This window comes from Miscanthus floridulus, chromosome 16, assembly GCF_019320115.1.
Source record: "Miscanthus floridulus cultivar M001 chromosome 16, ASM1932011v1, whole genome shotgun sequence".
Classification (NCBI taxonomy): Eukaryota; Viridiplantae; Streptophyta; class Magnoliopsida; order Poales; family Poaceae; genus Miscanthus; species Miscanthus floridulus.
In genome coordinates, this window is record NC_089595.1 from 8,885,778 (window position 1) to 8,901,066 (window position 15,289).

The 15,289-nt window shown below is 42.2% G+C and overlaps 1 protein-coding gene across 1 annotated transcript; it reads left to right on the forward strand.

The window, feature by feature from the left end:
* Positions 1-8,931: 8,931 nt before the first annotated feature.
* LOC136512322 (PH, RCC1 and FYVE domains-containing protein 1-like) lies at positions 8,932-14,890 on the forward strand. Its single transcript, XM_066506289.1, has 5 exons — positions 8,932-9,431; positions 10,650-12,720; positions 12,805-12,951; positions 13,296-13,840; positions 14,280-14,890. Exons 2-5 carry the CDS (start codon positions 10,792-10,794, stop codon positions 14,407-14,409), a joined length of 2,751 nt encoding a protein of 916 aa, XP_066362386.1. The 5' UTR covers positions 8,932-9,431; positions 10,650-10,791; the 3' UTR covers positions 14,410-14,890.
* Positions 14,891-15,289: the final 399 nt, after the last annotated feature.

Sequence of the window (15,289 nt, forward strand, 5' to 3'; positions counted from 1 at the left end):
CAACATCAGCAGCTCTGTAAAACAGTCATATCTTGAGTTCCTGAATTCCAAATAAGGCATACTTTATATGGTTGCAAAGCTTAAGAAATTATCTACAACTTTTATTCAGACCACATTCCCAGATTCTGTATTTAGGTTACTCAAAAACAGGATACAACCGAAACTGTTTCCAGATTCCAGACTGCGCAAAAACTTTAACTTGAAACAGAGATATCTCACGAACCAGATCAGATACGGGGGTGATTGCAGAGGCATTAGAAATATACTTAAGTATAGTTGTTTCCTTAAAAATTTCATAATTTTTGGTCATGTAGATTTTAATTGTCATTAAGACAAAGGCAGACTGCTCCGAAAAATAGATTCCGAGAGAACAAGATGTAACATACCCAACTATTCATTTATTGGCCCAATCGTTAATATTCTTAACCATGGAACTTGCGGACATGCCCACAAAGTTCCATCACACATTACAAAGATCTAACTCACACATAAACATAATAACAAATCAACTAAACACACCAATGTTCACACCGCACTAATGGACTCGACTAGACTCAACTTAACTCATTCTACAATCGTGTCATTACGTAAAGAGGGACTCCAACATCTATGGGTGATACTTATGGGGAAGCTCTTCATACATCTTTGGCAAATTGAGGCACACCCTTTGTTCATCTATCACCTGCTGGTGCCTCTTGATAGCTTTCTGCTACGCCTTCAATTGATTCTCCAATCGACGAATCTTTGACACAGACTCATAACTAAAGTGTACCATCGCTTCGATGGTTGGATCTATGCTCTGCGGGTCCATCATCGCCCATCCCAATTTTGGGTGTTGATGAGGGAGGAATCGGTATTGATCATCCTTCATGTCCTCGAATCGGTGACCACGGAGGCCTATGCAAGCTTCAGCAGCTGCATCTTCTATGTCGTCCTCCATGGTAGCATGGTGACCATGGTGAGCGTAGTTTGAATCCAGCTGATATGCGCTTTTCTGTTCGTCCTTGATGGTGATGCACACCCTAGTCTTCCAGTAGGTGTCTTCAAGAGGGTGTGTATGCTCTTCGCAGGCGTATTCTACAGCTACATCCCAGTCACTGTAGTAGGTCTAAAGCAGGCTCATGAGTCGGTGATGTGAAACAGAGGATTCACACCCCGGCTTATACCACACCTTTATTGTCCACCCCGATAGCGAGATCGGCTCATCCTCTTCAACAATGTTTCCTCTTCATTTTCGGACAAGTCGACAACCTCAACTTCTTAAGGTTCCTCCTAAGTGGGCTCAGGCATAGATACTGGTGTTGGCGGATTGAATTCCTGTTCCTGGGGTTCTTCCTCCTCAGGCTCCATGGACAAACCTTGAGGCGGGTAGTACCCTCTAGTGCTGATGCGGCCAGTCTTGTGGGCACGAGGCATCTATAGAATTAGACTTGGTTAGATTAGGTTAGAAGCAATAATTTTCATAATAGAATAAGACAAAAGAAGCATAAAACTTTTAGCAAATAACAAGGGTGAGATAGAAAGCATGAAATGAGTGAAGCAAAAGAAGCTAAAAACGACCATTGCTAACTAGGCTCTGATACCAATCTGTCACACCCAATTTTAAGGATAAAATGGGGTGCAAAATCTGTCACACCTAATTTTAAGGATAAAATGGGGTGCAAAATCTTATGTGTGCCCAGAGATCAGTCACACACATAAGCCGACAAATTATGAATAGTATCATCACCAATGTTTATTACATCATAAATAAGATAGAGTTATTACATAAGTATAGCGAAGGTAATAAAAAGATCTCTTGCGGAAGCTCCATTTCACAGGGACGTCGACTGGTTGACCACAAGTCTAGTAGTCCTCAAGAAAATCATCATACCCAAAGTCATCTGTTACCCATCCGGGATTTTTATCCAAATAATAAAAATAAACAAGCGTAAGTACATATCGTACTCAACAAGTGTAACACGGGGTTCATGAGGCTCAAAAGGCTTGACACAGGTTTAACAGCATTCATCTTTTAGTTGTCACACTTTTAGCTTATGAGTAGCAACAAGTTGTTTTCAATTCCCAATGCAAAACACATGATCAAATGTAAACATGAATAATGAATAGCATAAATAGATATTACTTAGTGATCATCTATTCCATAAATGTTCCAAGGCCGCTCGTGACCATGAGCATGACTGATATACCAGTTTTACACTCTACAGAGGTTGTATACTTTCACTGTGAGTCATGATACCCATATGCCCGGATTAATTACTCCCAAAACACTTCCAAGGTGAGCAAGCAGGGATCACTATGAAGCCTTTCAAAGGTTTATCTAACAAGTTAGGGCTATTAGATTCACTCAGCAAACAGATATAGAGCCCCCCTTCCCGATGGCACATTGACACGTAGCCTATACTCATAAGGATAGAGGCCGCCCTATATCTGATTTGGCAAGCCATTCTTACGCTAATGAAGGTAACCACTAACGAGCTAGAAAAGATCCTCATACTGATCTAAAGTCAGAGCCATGTAGCCCTCACAGCTGTACTGTAAGTCCCGGATGATCACTTACAGATAAGTCCTTAGGGAGAGGAATCTGAAGCATTTAGAAAGTAGCTAAACACTCCAGTCCCCTGTTTCCATATTGCTAAAAAGTCATGTTTTAATATTTATTGCATATACCATTAGTCAAGTTACAAGATCATGGTTTAATTGAGCACTAGCAAAGCTACCCAAATGCATAACCCATATGTGACAAGGTAATAGTTCAATTCTAGAAAATCCCTATCAAGATGACACATGCAACATGAATTTAATGAATTAAAGTGAATAGGAAATAAGGATGATTCCATGCTATACTTGCCTTAAGCAAAGTACTCCTGCTGGTCCTGCTCGTCAAAGTCGTACCCTTGATCTCCCACGAACTGCTCACCGTCTATACTCGATAACCACAGCAACATACAAGCATCTAGGAGCAATCATGCAAAGCAAACAAGGCTATAGATTAGAATAGTACACCAACAGCAAAGAATCAAGATGAAAAGTTTGGAAAACAAATCTACGTCTCGCTATGAACACACAGACGCGAAGATCACAAAAATTAGATCTAAAACGGAGAAGTTATGAATTAAACAAGATTTTCTATAGGCAAATAATAGATTAAATCTAAGCTCAAATTATAAAAGTTGGAAACCTTTTTTTACAGTAGCATAAACATGTAGATCACTTATTTATGAACCTAATGCAACTTGAATGGATCAAATTGAAGTTAAAACGAAGATTTTATGGCTAAAACAAGTTGAATGGCAAAACTGTAAATAACTGAAAACGTATTTCAGTCCAACCGAACGAAAATACACTTTCAAAAGAAAGAAACATAATCTGCAAAAACGCTTCAGACTACGGGTTAACACCAAAGTATTTATAAGGGTGTATTTGCAAAATCGGCAGCAAAAGGGTATCTCCGGTTTTGGGCCATTGGATTAGATCCGAACGGCCTGGATCTGATCTGGCGAAAGAGGAAAAAAAACATGCGTTGGAACAGTGCCGGCGGTAGGCTTCCAACGGCGGCGCCATGGCCAGCCAAACGAAGCTCACGGTTCTTGCTCCATAGCGCATGATTTGATGAAACAAAAGCTCCAGGCGAGAGAGAAGGGAAAGGGGATCTCACCCGAACCGGAATACGCGAGAGAAAGGCAGCGAAGGTGGCTTGGCGCTCGGTGGACTGCGGTGGTCGGCAGCGGCGCTCGAGCGAGATGTGGCTGCGGCTGCTTGAGCAAAAAACTGGGCGCCAGATGGGATAGGAGACAGAGGAGGGGTGCGGGCGCTATTTATGGGGCCAAAATCCCTTAGGCATCATGGCACCATGGGTCGTGGCCGCTCCGGACTCGGCGGCGTCGGCGCGGAGGTAGAGTCAGTCCCCGCCACGGTGAAAGGAAGGGGAAGCCCCTAACCTACGGGCCAGGGCTATCAGCGGGCAGAGGGGGCTTGTGTGGGCGTGGCTTGCGGCTGGCCAGCGAAACTGGGCCAGCGGTTGGGGTCTAGCTGGGCCAACGGCCTGCAAAGGGAGACCGAGCTGGCCTGGCTGGCGCTGAGAAAAAAAACGCTGGGCTTCGGCCCGAGCGGAGGCAACGCAGCCCGGGAAGGGGATAAGCAGGCCAAGGGCCGAAAAGAGGAAGGAGGAGAGATTTTTTTTTTCTAATTTCTTTCCAAAGCAATTTTGAAGACAAAATTCAAATCAAGTTCAAATTTGAGTTCAAACCAAACCATTCCAAAAATTAATATGCAGCAGCATGAATGCACATTCATTGTTGTTAACCTATATTAAATTTTAATTTGATAAACTTTATTATTCTTCCTAAATTTAAATGCTCACAAAAATGCTTAGTAAATCAATTTTCCCTAGTTTCAATTGTTGTAAAATTTAGGGTGGTACAGCCGAGCATGGCTGTGAACATATTTCTTTAGGACTCCCATGAACCTCTCAAAGGAGAACATGTTGTGCAGGAACATAGGACTGAGAATGCTAATCTCCTTGACCTGGTGAACTAGAAGGTGTGTCATGATATTAAAGAAGGAAGGAGGGAACATCAACTCAAAGCTGACAAGACATTAAACCACATCATTCTGTAGTTTAGCTAGATCCATTGGATCGATTGCCTTCTAAGAAATTGCATTGAGGAATGCATATAGCTTCACGGTGGCTAGACGTACATTTGGAGGTAGAATTCCTCTTAATGCAACTGGAAGCAATTACGTCATGAGCACGTGGCAGCCATGGGACTTTAAGTTTAAAAATTTCTTCTCTGGCACATTTATTATACCCTTTATATTCGAGGAGAATCCAGATGGTACCTTGATGCTTGCTAGGCATTCAAACATGCTTTCCTTCTCTTCTTTGCTAAGAGTGTAACTGGCATGACTTAAGTAATGGTGTCCATCATCTGTCTTCTCTGGATGTAGGTTGTCTCGTTCTTTCAAACACCGTAGGTCCTGTCGTGCTTCAAGTGTGTCCTTAGGCTTTTCATACACACCCATGAAGCCTAGCAGGTTCACACAAAGATTCTTCATCAGATGTATCACGTCGATCGCGCTACGGACCTCTAGGACTTGCTAATAGGATAGCTACCAAAATATGGACTTCTTCTTTCACATGGGTGCGTGATCGTCGACGTTGTTCAGAACAGGTTCACTGCCATGTGCCTTTCCAAATACTACTTTCACATCCTTGACCATATTGAGTACATCCTCACCAGTTCGGTTGCCCGACTTGGTCTAGTGGTCTACCTTACCTTTAAAATGCTTGCCTTTCTTTCTTAGGGGGTGATTCGTAGGAAGAAATCAACGATGGCCAAGGTACACGACCTTTCAATATTTTTTCAAGAATATACCTTTAATGTCATCGAAACAGTGCGTGCATGCATTATATCCCTTGTTTGATTGTCCTAAAAGATTACTTAGAGCAGACCAATCATTGATTGTTACGAACAACAATGCTCGCAGGTGAAAGTGCTCCTGTTTGTGCTCATCCCACACACGTACACCTGGTCTGTTCCACAAAAGTAGAAGTTCTTCAACTAGTGGCCTTAGGTACACATCGATGTTATTGCTAGGTTGCCTTGGGCCTTGGATGAGCACTAGCATCATAATAAACTTACGCTTCATGCATAACCAGGGAGGAAGGTTGTAGATATATAGAGTAACAGGCCAAGTGCTATGACTACTGCTCTGCTCCCTGAAAGGATTCATACTATCCGTACTTAATGCAAACCTTAAGTTTTTTACGTCATTTGCAAACTCTAGGAATTCTCTATCGATTGCTCTCCACTGGGACCCATCGGCATGGTGTCTCAACATATTGTCTACCTTACGGTCTTCTTTGTGCCATCATAACAACTTTGCATGGTCTTTGTTTCTGAACAGACATTTCAAGCATGGTATTATAGGAGCATACCACATAATCTTGGCAGTGATTTTCTTCGTGGGACGTTCGCCCTCAACATCACCAGGGTCATCTCGCCTGATCTTATACCGCGATGCATGACATACAGGGCATACATCTAACTTCTTGTACTCCTCATCACAGTAGAGGATGTAGTCATTAGGACATGCATGTATCTTCTGAATTTCTAATCCCAAAGGGCAGACTACCTGTTTTGCTTCGTACGTAGTGATGGGCAATTCGTTATCCTTCAGAAGCATCTGTTTTTGGATTTTTAGTAACTCCCCAAATTTCTTATCAGATACACCATTCTTTGCCTTCTATTGCAATAATTCCAGTGTGGTACCCAACTTTTTCTGCCCCGCATCACAAGTTGGGTATAGCAATTTCTTGTGATCCTCTATCATGCGCTCGAACTTGATCTTCTCCTTTTCACTTTTGCATTCTCTTTGTGCGTCATGAATGACCTGACCAAGATCATCAGCGGGCTCATCTTCTGCCACTACCTCTTCTTTAGCTTCCCCCATTGCAGTATTATTGAAGGCACCATATTCAGTAATAATGTCATCATCGTCCCATTGTTCTTCTTCACCTTCTTCCATTACAACCCCGGTTTCTCCGTGCTTCATCCAACAAATATAGTTTGGCATGAAACCCGACTTCAACAAGTGTGAATGAAGACTCCTTGAGCTAGCATATTCCTTTAAATTCTTACATATGGCACATGGGCAGCACATGAAACCATCGCGTTTGTTTGCCTCGGCCACACGTAAGAAAGAATGCACGCCCTCAATGAACTTTTGAGAGCGACGATCAGCATTGTATATCCAATGCCAGCTCATCTGCATTACATGGCATACATACCATATTAAAACCTAGAACATAATTAGTTAATTATACGACATGTATGCCACCACACAAGGTATTAATTTATGAAAGTCTCGCTACAATATAGACAATCCCAACTACCACTAAAAAAACTAAAGCTAAAATGCACTTCAGTAGCATAAGAATTTCGCGACCAATCCCAACTAAAACAGATAGATCATGCGTTTGTTCAACATCTATAGGCTTCTTCCGCAGGATCACTGCCTCATTAGCCACCGTAGCCGCATGTGCAAGAGAGTTTTGCACGTGTTCAACATACTCTTCCTTCTAGTACCAGCCTGAACATCCAGTGTCATCCCACTGAAATTAAAACAAAAAAAATTAGAACTTTAATCACAATCATCGTGAAAATAAGTATAAATTAACCATAATCATCAAATGCGACAAAATAACTCACATTGCGATCCGGACACTTGTAGAAGATACAACCCTTGTTGGGACACTCCTTCCTCACCCGGTACTCCATCACAATCTTCTCTTCACACTTGCCGCATCAATGAGAGGGAGATCCGGCCTCAGTCGCTTTGGAACCCGATGAGAGGCCGAGGACCCAGAAGCAGTTGCCATCTACTCTCTATACTCATTTTTTATATAATATAAATTTCTCATTTTATAAACAAATAAAATTAAAAAACTCTAAAATTCTCTATATCTCTAAACCATGAAGTGTGCCATGCATGCTAGAAATGAAAGCTGAATACTAGTTTTGAATAACTACTTTAACCTTCCTTCATCCAAATATGCAAACTTTAAAGTGATTTTGAGCTTAAATGGCTTACAAACAAAAAAATCCACCATAAAAAACCACATATATCTAGTCCACAAAATGAGATATGCTACTGATGAAATATGAGAGTATAAAGTTGATAACCTTTATAATCGAAGAATCGATGGAGGAATCGAAGAAAATCTTGTGATTACCGATGATGAGGAAGAAGAGAGGCCAGCGATGAAGCAAGAACACTGAGCTCGAAGTGGCTCGGGCTCGGAGAGAAAAAAAAAGGCTATATAGGAGGGGAACTGTAGTCCCGATTAGAGACAGCAACCGGGACTAAATGTTCCTTTCTAGTTCCGGACGGAGCCTCCAGCCCGGAGTAGACTTTTACTCCTGGTTGGAGGGACCAACCGAAAATAAAAGTTAACCTTTAGTCTCGATTAGTAGCACCAACCGGGACTAAAGGTCCCATGCAGCAAAAGCCTGCCGCAGTAGCCGTTGGGCAGGGACCTTTAGTCCCGGTTGGATCTACAAACCGGGACTAAAGATCTCTCTAGCCCCGAACACGAAAAATACCGAAACTAAAACTAAATTTCAAGCTGGATCAAAGGGCGTTTCTCTACTAGTGCACCTCATCAGATAGCTAATTAATTACAGCAGCATTTGTTAATCATTCTATGTGTAAACAAAATTATCTAGTCACTCGAGCTATACTAGCCATTGGTACATGTCAATACCATTTTTTCCTTTTCTAAATTTTACATATACTAAAGAGAGGCTGCTAGATCTTATAATCATCAGACTGGCATCAAGGCCTTTTTTAGATGCCATCCAAATTCTAAGTTTTTTTACTCTCTCTCCATCACATCAATTTTTAGCCGCTTGTATGGAGTATTAAATGTAGGTAAAAAAAATAACTAATTACACAGTTTAGTTGGAAATCACGAGATGAATCTTTTGAGCCTAGTTGATCCACGATTGGACAATATTTGCCAAATAAGACAAAAGTGGTATTATTCATCAGGTTGAAATTTTTTCACAATCTAAACGAGTCCCAAACCAAACAATAATAGTACAAATGTGCAACAGTTTCTTCAGAAGCAAAGAAGCAGATGTGTCTGTCTGTTAGTGGGTGGGCAAGACCATCCATTTGCTTAAACTTATCCGCCGACGGCAAGAATCTATAGTATTTTTTTTTCTTTTCTGATGATAAATCAGTTAAGACCGACTTATCAGCCGAGACCCGGTTCTGATCAACAGTAATCAAACCCTTTGCCTAGTGCCCGTCGCAGGAATAAAATTGCATTTACAGGAGGAGCAACTCGATCATACCAACAGCATAAAAAACGGACTATTCCCTAGACTAACGACCAGCTGGCTACTTGTGAGAAGTCACAAGCCAGGCCAGCAGATACGGTCAAGTGAGCACTTAGAAAAACAAGCTAAGCACAGTGAAGAGTCCAAAGCATGAGCACAAACAAGATGGATGGGCGTGGGCATGGCCATGTGGGGGAGATGAGTACAGACATCACCGCCGGGTGAGCCGGAGTGCCCAAAAGGAGAAAGAAAGCAGCAGGAACGGGGTGAGCTGAGTAATGGGAGAGGAGGCGTAGAGAGAGAAGGAAAGAAAGAACAAACAGGGGGAGCACATCCCTCGTGATCAACAGCACACAAGGTGAGAAAGCGAGAGAGGGAAGAGGGGGGAGCTGGCAGGCGCATTGATTCCATCCATCCTCGGTGCACGCCAGCCGGCGTCCTCCCGGCTTCCGGCGGCGCTCCGGCCTCCGGCCGGGTGGATCCCATCTTGTAGGGAGTGCGGCAGCCGTCAGGGGCAGGAGAGTTCTTCCCCTCTTGGGAGCGTGGAGACCTGACGCTTCGTCGCCCCCAGGAGCTTGTGTGGTACGCGAATCTTTCTCGTTCCTCTGCAAAGTTTGGTTCTTTTCGCTGTTTCGCCAGAAAGGGGGCTCCTTCCCGCATTTCTGGCAGAATCTAGTGTGTCGATTTTCCGGATTTCTAGTCCCTGCGGTTCTGTCGTTAATGTTTCTCGGCAATTTGAGTAGGTAGTTTACATATTACAGCCACGCCTGATACCGATTTGGTTTGGTAACGTTGGGAGGAAAGTTGCCTGAATGCAGTTCGGGTCTGCATTTGTCAGTCTTCACGACTTGATGATTTTAGCTGCGATGCTAATGTACTGCTAAGCTACTTGGCTGAGGAATGCTTTCTCTGTTTGCATCATCTTGTTTTTTTTTTAGATTGCACCAGGTGGTGTGGATTTACATGTCAATAGACGATGCCATTAGAAGTGCTCACACAGACAAAAAAAATGTGATGCTGACGGTTGGCATGTTGCCAGTTTGCCACACGCCCACACCTTCATTGAAGTTAGGCTTCTGTTGGTGTGCAGATTATGGTTATCTTGGGGGAATAAAAGGATGTAGTGGAGTATTTCAAGTTGCCAGCATTAAATTGTTTGTTGGCATACATTGTGGGTTCACCCAGTTTTTTAATACAAAAATGTGAAACCTACTTGTCTGATGCTCATCAAGTCTGATTAAAAGGAGTCACTTCATTTAAATATCAGAGGAGCTATTTTCATAAAGATATATGTGTAAAATTTAGCAGGCTTATCCCTTTTTGGTGAACTCTTCTATCATGGTTCTGGGACAGGGTTTCATTCTGCTTTTACAAAAATCTTGGTCAGCTGGCGGTTATGGTTTCTGTCCAGTAACTGTTGGTAATAGTTATACTCATGGTGGTTTTTATTTGGCCAATTTCAATGGAGTCATAGGGCACTATCTGATTTATCCAATTTAAATGTGGTCTGTTCATGATATGTTCTGGCAGTGAAAGGTGCGAGCTTGGTCAAGTCCTATCCAGAATAATTGTTAATCAATTCTAAAATCGACCTTTATTTATATTTAATAATTGATTTGGATTTTTCCCTGGATATTGCTGGGAAAACTTGTTATTCTTATTTACACCTAGTTTGGATGTAGTACCGTAATCTTCAATGTGCACATACTTTTCTGCCCTTTTTCTTTTGCATAAAGTTTTACCTGTTCTCCAATTTGCTCTTCTGCAGTGTTTTTATGCATTTCTGTTAAATATGTGTAGGTATTTGCCATGCCCACTTTATTCTAGCACCTCTATCATCAACTCAGCATTGTTGCGCTACATCACTGGCAGTAGCGATTCTGTTTCTACATTGGTACTACTCTACTAGCTTTATGGTTGCATTGTGAGCAGATGCAACAATATGCTCACAAAGGGGTCATCTTCAGATGTTCTCAGAGCAAGCATTTCTAGCGCCCCAAGTACATCTAGCCATGGTTCTGCACAAGATGAATGTGATTCATTAGGGGATGTGTATGTATGGGGTGAGGTTGTCTGCGATACTTCAGTACGAACTGGTTCTGATACTGTAATTAGTTCAACTGGCAGGACTGACATCCTCCTCCCGAAGCCATTGGAGTCCAATTTAGTTCTTGATGTGTATCATGTAGATTGTGGGGTTAAGCATGCTGCATTGGTCATGAAAAATGGTGAGGTTTTTACATGGGGTGAAGATTCTGGAGGCCGCCTTGGCCATGGAACACGAGAAGATTGTGTTCGCCCTCGTCTGGTTGAGTCTTTGACAGTTTCCAATGTAGATTTTGTTGCCTGTGGGGAATTTCATACTTGTGCTGTTACAACAACGGGTGAGCTTTATACCTGGGGAGATGGAACTCACAATGTTGGGCTTCTCGGGCATGGCAATGATGTAGGACACTGGATACCTAAGAGGGTTTCTGGAGCATTGGATGTTCTTCAAGTTGCTTATGTTTCGTGTGGGACCTGGCATACAGCCTTGATAACATCCATGGGCCAATTGTTTACCTTTGGGGACGGTTCATTTGGTGTATTAGGCCACGGAGATCTGAAAAATGTTTCTTACCCAAGGGAGGTAGAGTCACTATCAGGGTTGAAAACAATTGCTGTGGCATGTGGTGTATGGCACACTGCAGCTATTGTGGAGGTTATTGTCACTCGGTCCAGTTCAAGTGTAAAACTATCTGCTGGAAAGCTGTTCACATGGGGAGATGGTGACAAGCATCGACTTGGTCATGGTGACAAAGAAACTCGACTTAAGCCGACTTGCGTGGCTACGCTTATTGATCATGATTTTTACAGGGTAGCATGTGGTCACAGTTTTACTGTTGCCTTGACAACTTCTGGACAAGTCTTGAGCATGGGTAATGCTGTTTATGGTCAGCTCGGAAATCCTCATTCAGATGGAAGGATACCTTGTTTAGTTGAAGACAAGATTGTGGGTGAGCAAGTTATCCAAATTGCTTGTGGCTCCTACCATGTCGTAGTTTTGACAGGTAGGAATGAAGTTTTTACATGGGGAAAGGGAGCTAATGGAAGATTGGGTCATGGAGACATAGAGGATCGGAAGGTGCCTACACTGGTTGAAGCCTTGAAAGATAGAGCTGTTAGGTACATAGCCTGTGGTGCAAACTTCACTGCTGCTATTTGTCAATATAAATGGGTTTCTGGAGCTGACCAATCACAGTGTTCCTCATGTCGACAGCCATTTGGGTTTACTCGAAAGAGGCGTAACTGCTATAATTGTGGACTTGTCCATTGCAATGCCTGCACCTCGCGGAAGGCTTTGAGAGCAGCACTGGCTCCTAGTCCTGGGAAACCTTACCGTGTTTGTGATTCATGTTTCTTGAAGTTGAATAATGCCTCGGATCCTAATGCAGCTAACCGGAGGAAAGACCCTGTTCCCTACCAACCTGTTGAAAGCAATGGTGATGCTAAAGTAGGAAAGGCTAGTTTGCCTAGTAATATGGATATGATTCGAAATTTGGATATCAAGGCAGCATGGCAAGGGAAGAAAACTGATGGGCTATCATTTCTCCGGAATCCTCAAGTTAGTTCGCTCCTGCAGCTGAGTGATATTGCTTTATCTGGTGGCTTGGGCATGAACAGATCAGCTCCTAGAGCAGTACGCATATCTGCAGCTCGGTCAGTTACTACTTCAAGAGCTGTTTCCCCTTTCTCTCGCAAGCCCAGTCCACCACGTTCTACTACACCAGTTCCAACAGCCCATGGTCTTTCTCTCTCAAAAAGTGCTACTGATAATATTGTTAAAGCAAATGAGCTCTTAAATCAGGAAGTTGAAAGACTGGGTGCACAGGTGTGTATTCCTCATTATTCAGCAGAACCTTTGTTTTTTTATGTTTATCATGTGGCAACAATTAGTACTTTTATCCATTATTAGGTTGATAACCTGAGAAATCGTTGCGAGCTTCAAGAACTTGAGCTTCAAAAATCAGCAAAAAAGGTACAAGAGGCCATGACACTGGTTGCCGAAGAATCTGCAAAATCCAAAGCTGCAAAAGAAGTTATAAAATCTTTAACCGCTCAGGTAAAATCTAATATTTTGCTAGTTTCTCATGGTTTGTGATGTTTTACTGACTCAACTAACAAAGTACTCAACTTGTCAAGTTTTTCAATGTTTGAAAATCGCTTTCTAGAACAGTGTCTTGTTGTTAAATTCCTGTTTTCTTTTTCTGGGAAGAACAGTGTCGGATCGGATATGTGTTATTTCTATATGCTGTCACAATCATCTTTGCTACAAAGAACTTAAGAACCTGCTAAATGTTAACTGGAGTCACTTGTATATTTAAGATAACTAAATACATGAGTGGGTATGTTGTTTTAACAAATGTTAAATCCTTATTGTCGTGTGCCTTTTTCTGACTTGTGTAGCTGAAGGATATGGCTGAGAGATTACCACCAGATCATGGGGCCTATAATGTCAATGAGACAAAGCAATCACATATTCCGAATGGCATTGAGTCACATGTTGCTAGCTACTCTAGCATGAATGGAATTCACCAGACACGGAATGAGTTGCTCAATGCTTCAATTGCACATAGTCCAAGCTCTGGACGATCATCGCATTGCAATGGAATCTCAGGCCAACATAAATTACTGGGTAATGTGAGTGAACATAGTGACTGCAGCACTCACAGCCTAAGAATTACCAGTCCTCACGACTCAGATTTTCCTAATCGAAGAGCACGCAGCAGCAGCGATGAGATGCTGACAGCAGGCAGTAGAGCGGATGATAATGTGAGCATGGATGCTATGTCCCTTCAAAGCGGTGAGGATGGCTACAAGCCTCGAGGCACGATATCATTACCAAGCAACCAAGTTCAGGCTGAATGGATCGAGCAGTATGAACCCGGCGTATACATAACACTCACAACCCTCCGTGATGGGACCCGGGATCTGAAGAGGGTTCGCTTCAGGTGATTTAGCTATAATTTATCTCTGTTTTGTGGACTAATCCCTTGTACAGTTGCATTTTTCATATACAGCATACAAATCTTGACATTTGCATTGTTTTAGTCGCTTTATTATTAAATTAGCACTCTTCACATCACTTCACTTTTCCTGACACTATACAGTAACTGGGCACTTCAGAACATGCAGCCAAACAAGAACTAAAGCGCATTTGTCATTAAATTGTTGAACACAAAAATGTTCCAAACCACACATTCTTTTTAGAGAAATAAAGGCTGCATTATTATTCTCTGAGCAGGCGTACGAGTACCTTTTCCATTACATGTAGCAGCAAGTAATACTGTATAGCTATCCAGGACTGCTGTATTGACTGACATTGACAAGCCAGTATTTCTTTCCAAAGTTATTTGAATTCTTGCCTTTCTTAAAATCTACCTTTCGCAGCCGAAGACGTTTTGGTGAGCATCAGGCGGAAAATTGGTGGAATGAGAACCGGGAAAAAGTGTATGAGCGATACAACGTGAAGAGCTCTGAGCGTGTGTCATCAGCAGCCTCAACCCGGTCTGCATACTGACTTGAGGTTGACCTGTGCCATCATGGAACTTGTAGAAAACTGCAAGACTCCAGCATCACTACTCACCACAAGCAAATTATCAAACGAAGAACATATCCAACAAGATCATATATACTGGGTGATGCAAAAAGGCCAGCAGCCATTATTATTTTATTGGCACTACAATGCTGGATACAACACAAAGCTATCTATATATGTCATCAGCCTGTTTTGGCGGAATGTACATAGACGAAAAAACAAGTAGTACACGAGGAGAAGCGAAACCCTGTTTTAGGTCAGCATTCATCAGTAGGCAAAGTAGTAGGTTAGGTTCTTTGACTGCCTATTTTCCTGTTTCCTTTTCACGAATATGCTTGTGTATGTTCCAGAAACAATTTATATATGGTAAAAGTTATCATGCAGCAATATACTCCTACTTTTTATGCTTTTGTGGGAATAAAATTGCATGACCAAATGAAATATATGGTCAGCTTAAATTTAACCATTGCAGTTTACTATAGATAACCATGATTTCTTTCTAGGCAATTACAAAGCACCGAGACATCTTCCACAAATTAGTCTGAGAAAGTCAGAAGGCAAAGGGAAGTGTTACAATTGATGGCAACAAGGACGCTCAGCTGTAAGGACATCGTTTGGGCTTGTTTGACTTATAAATCGTACTTTTTCAGTCAACGAACCGTACTTTTCTCTCACACCAAATCAACCAACAGTATTTTCAGTCATGGCTTATCAGCTAGACAAGCCCAAACGAACAGGGCGATAGTCAGTCCAATTGAGGTCACACTCAACGAAAATGTTGTAGAGACAAAACATTTATGAGGTTACTGAATTTAGGGGAGAGATGCTGTGTAGGCGGCCATGACCTGAATACCTGATCCAC

Excerpts from the sequence above, each read along its gene's own strand:
- LOC136512322 (XM_066506289.1), top strand. The coding sequence starts at position 10,792 with ATGCTCACAAAGGGGTCATCTTCAGATGTTCTCAGAGCAAGCATTTCT. Across the intron at positions 12,721-12,804 it reads TTGAAAGACTGGGTGCACAG|GTTGATAACCTGAGAAATCG; the intron begins GTGTGTATTCCT and ends ATCCATTATTAG. Across the intron at positions 12,952-13,295 it reads TAAAATCTTTAACCGCTCAG|CTGAAGGATATGGCTGAGAG; the intron begins GTAAAATCTAAT and ends TGACTTGTGTAG.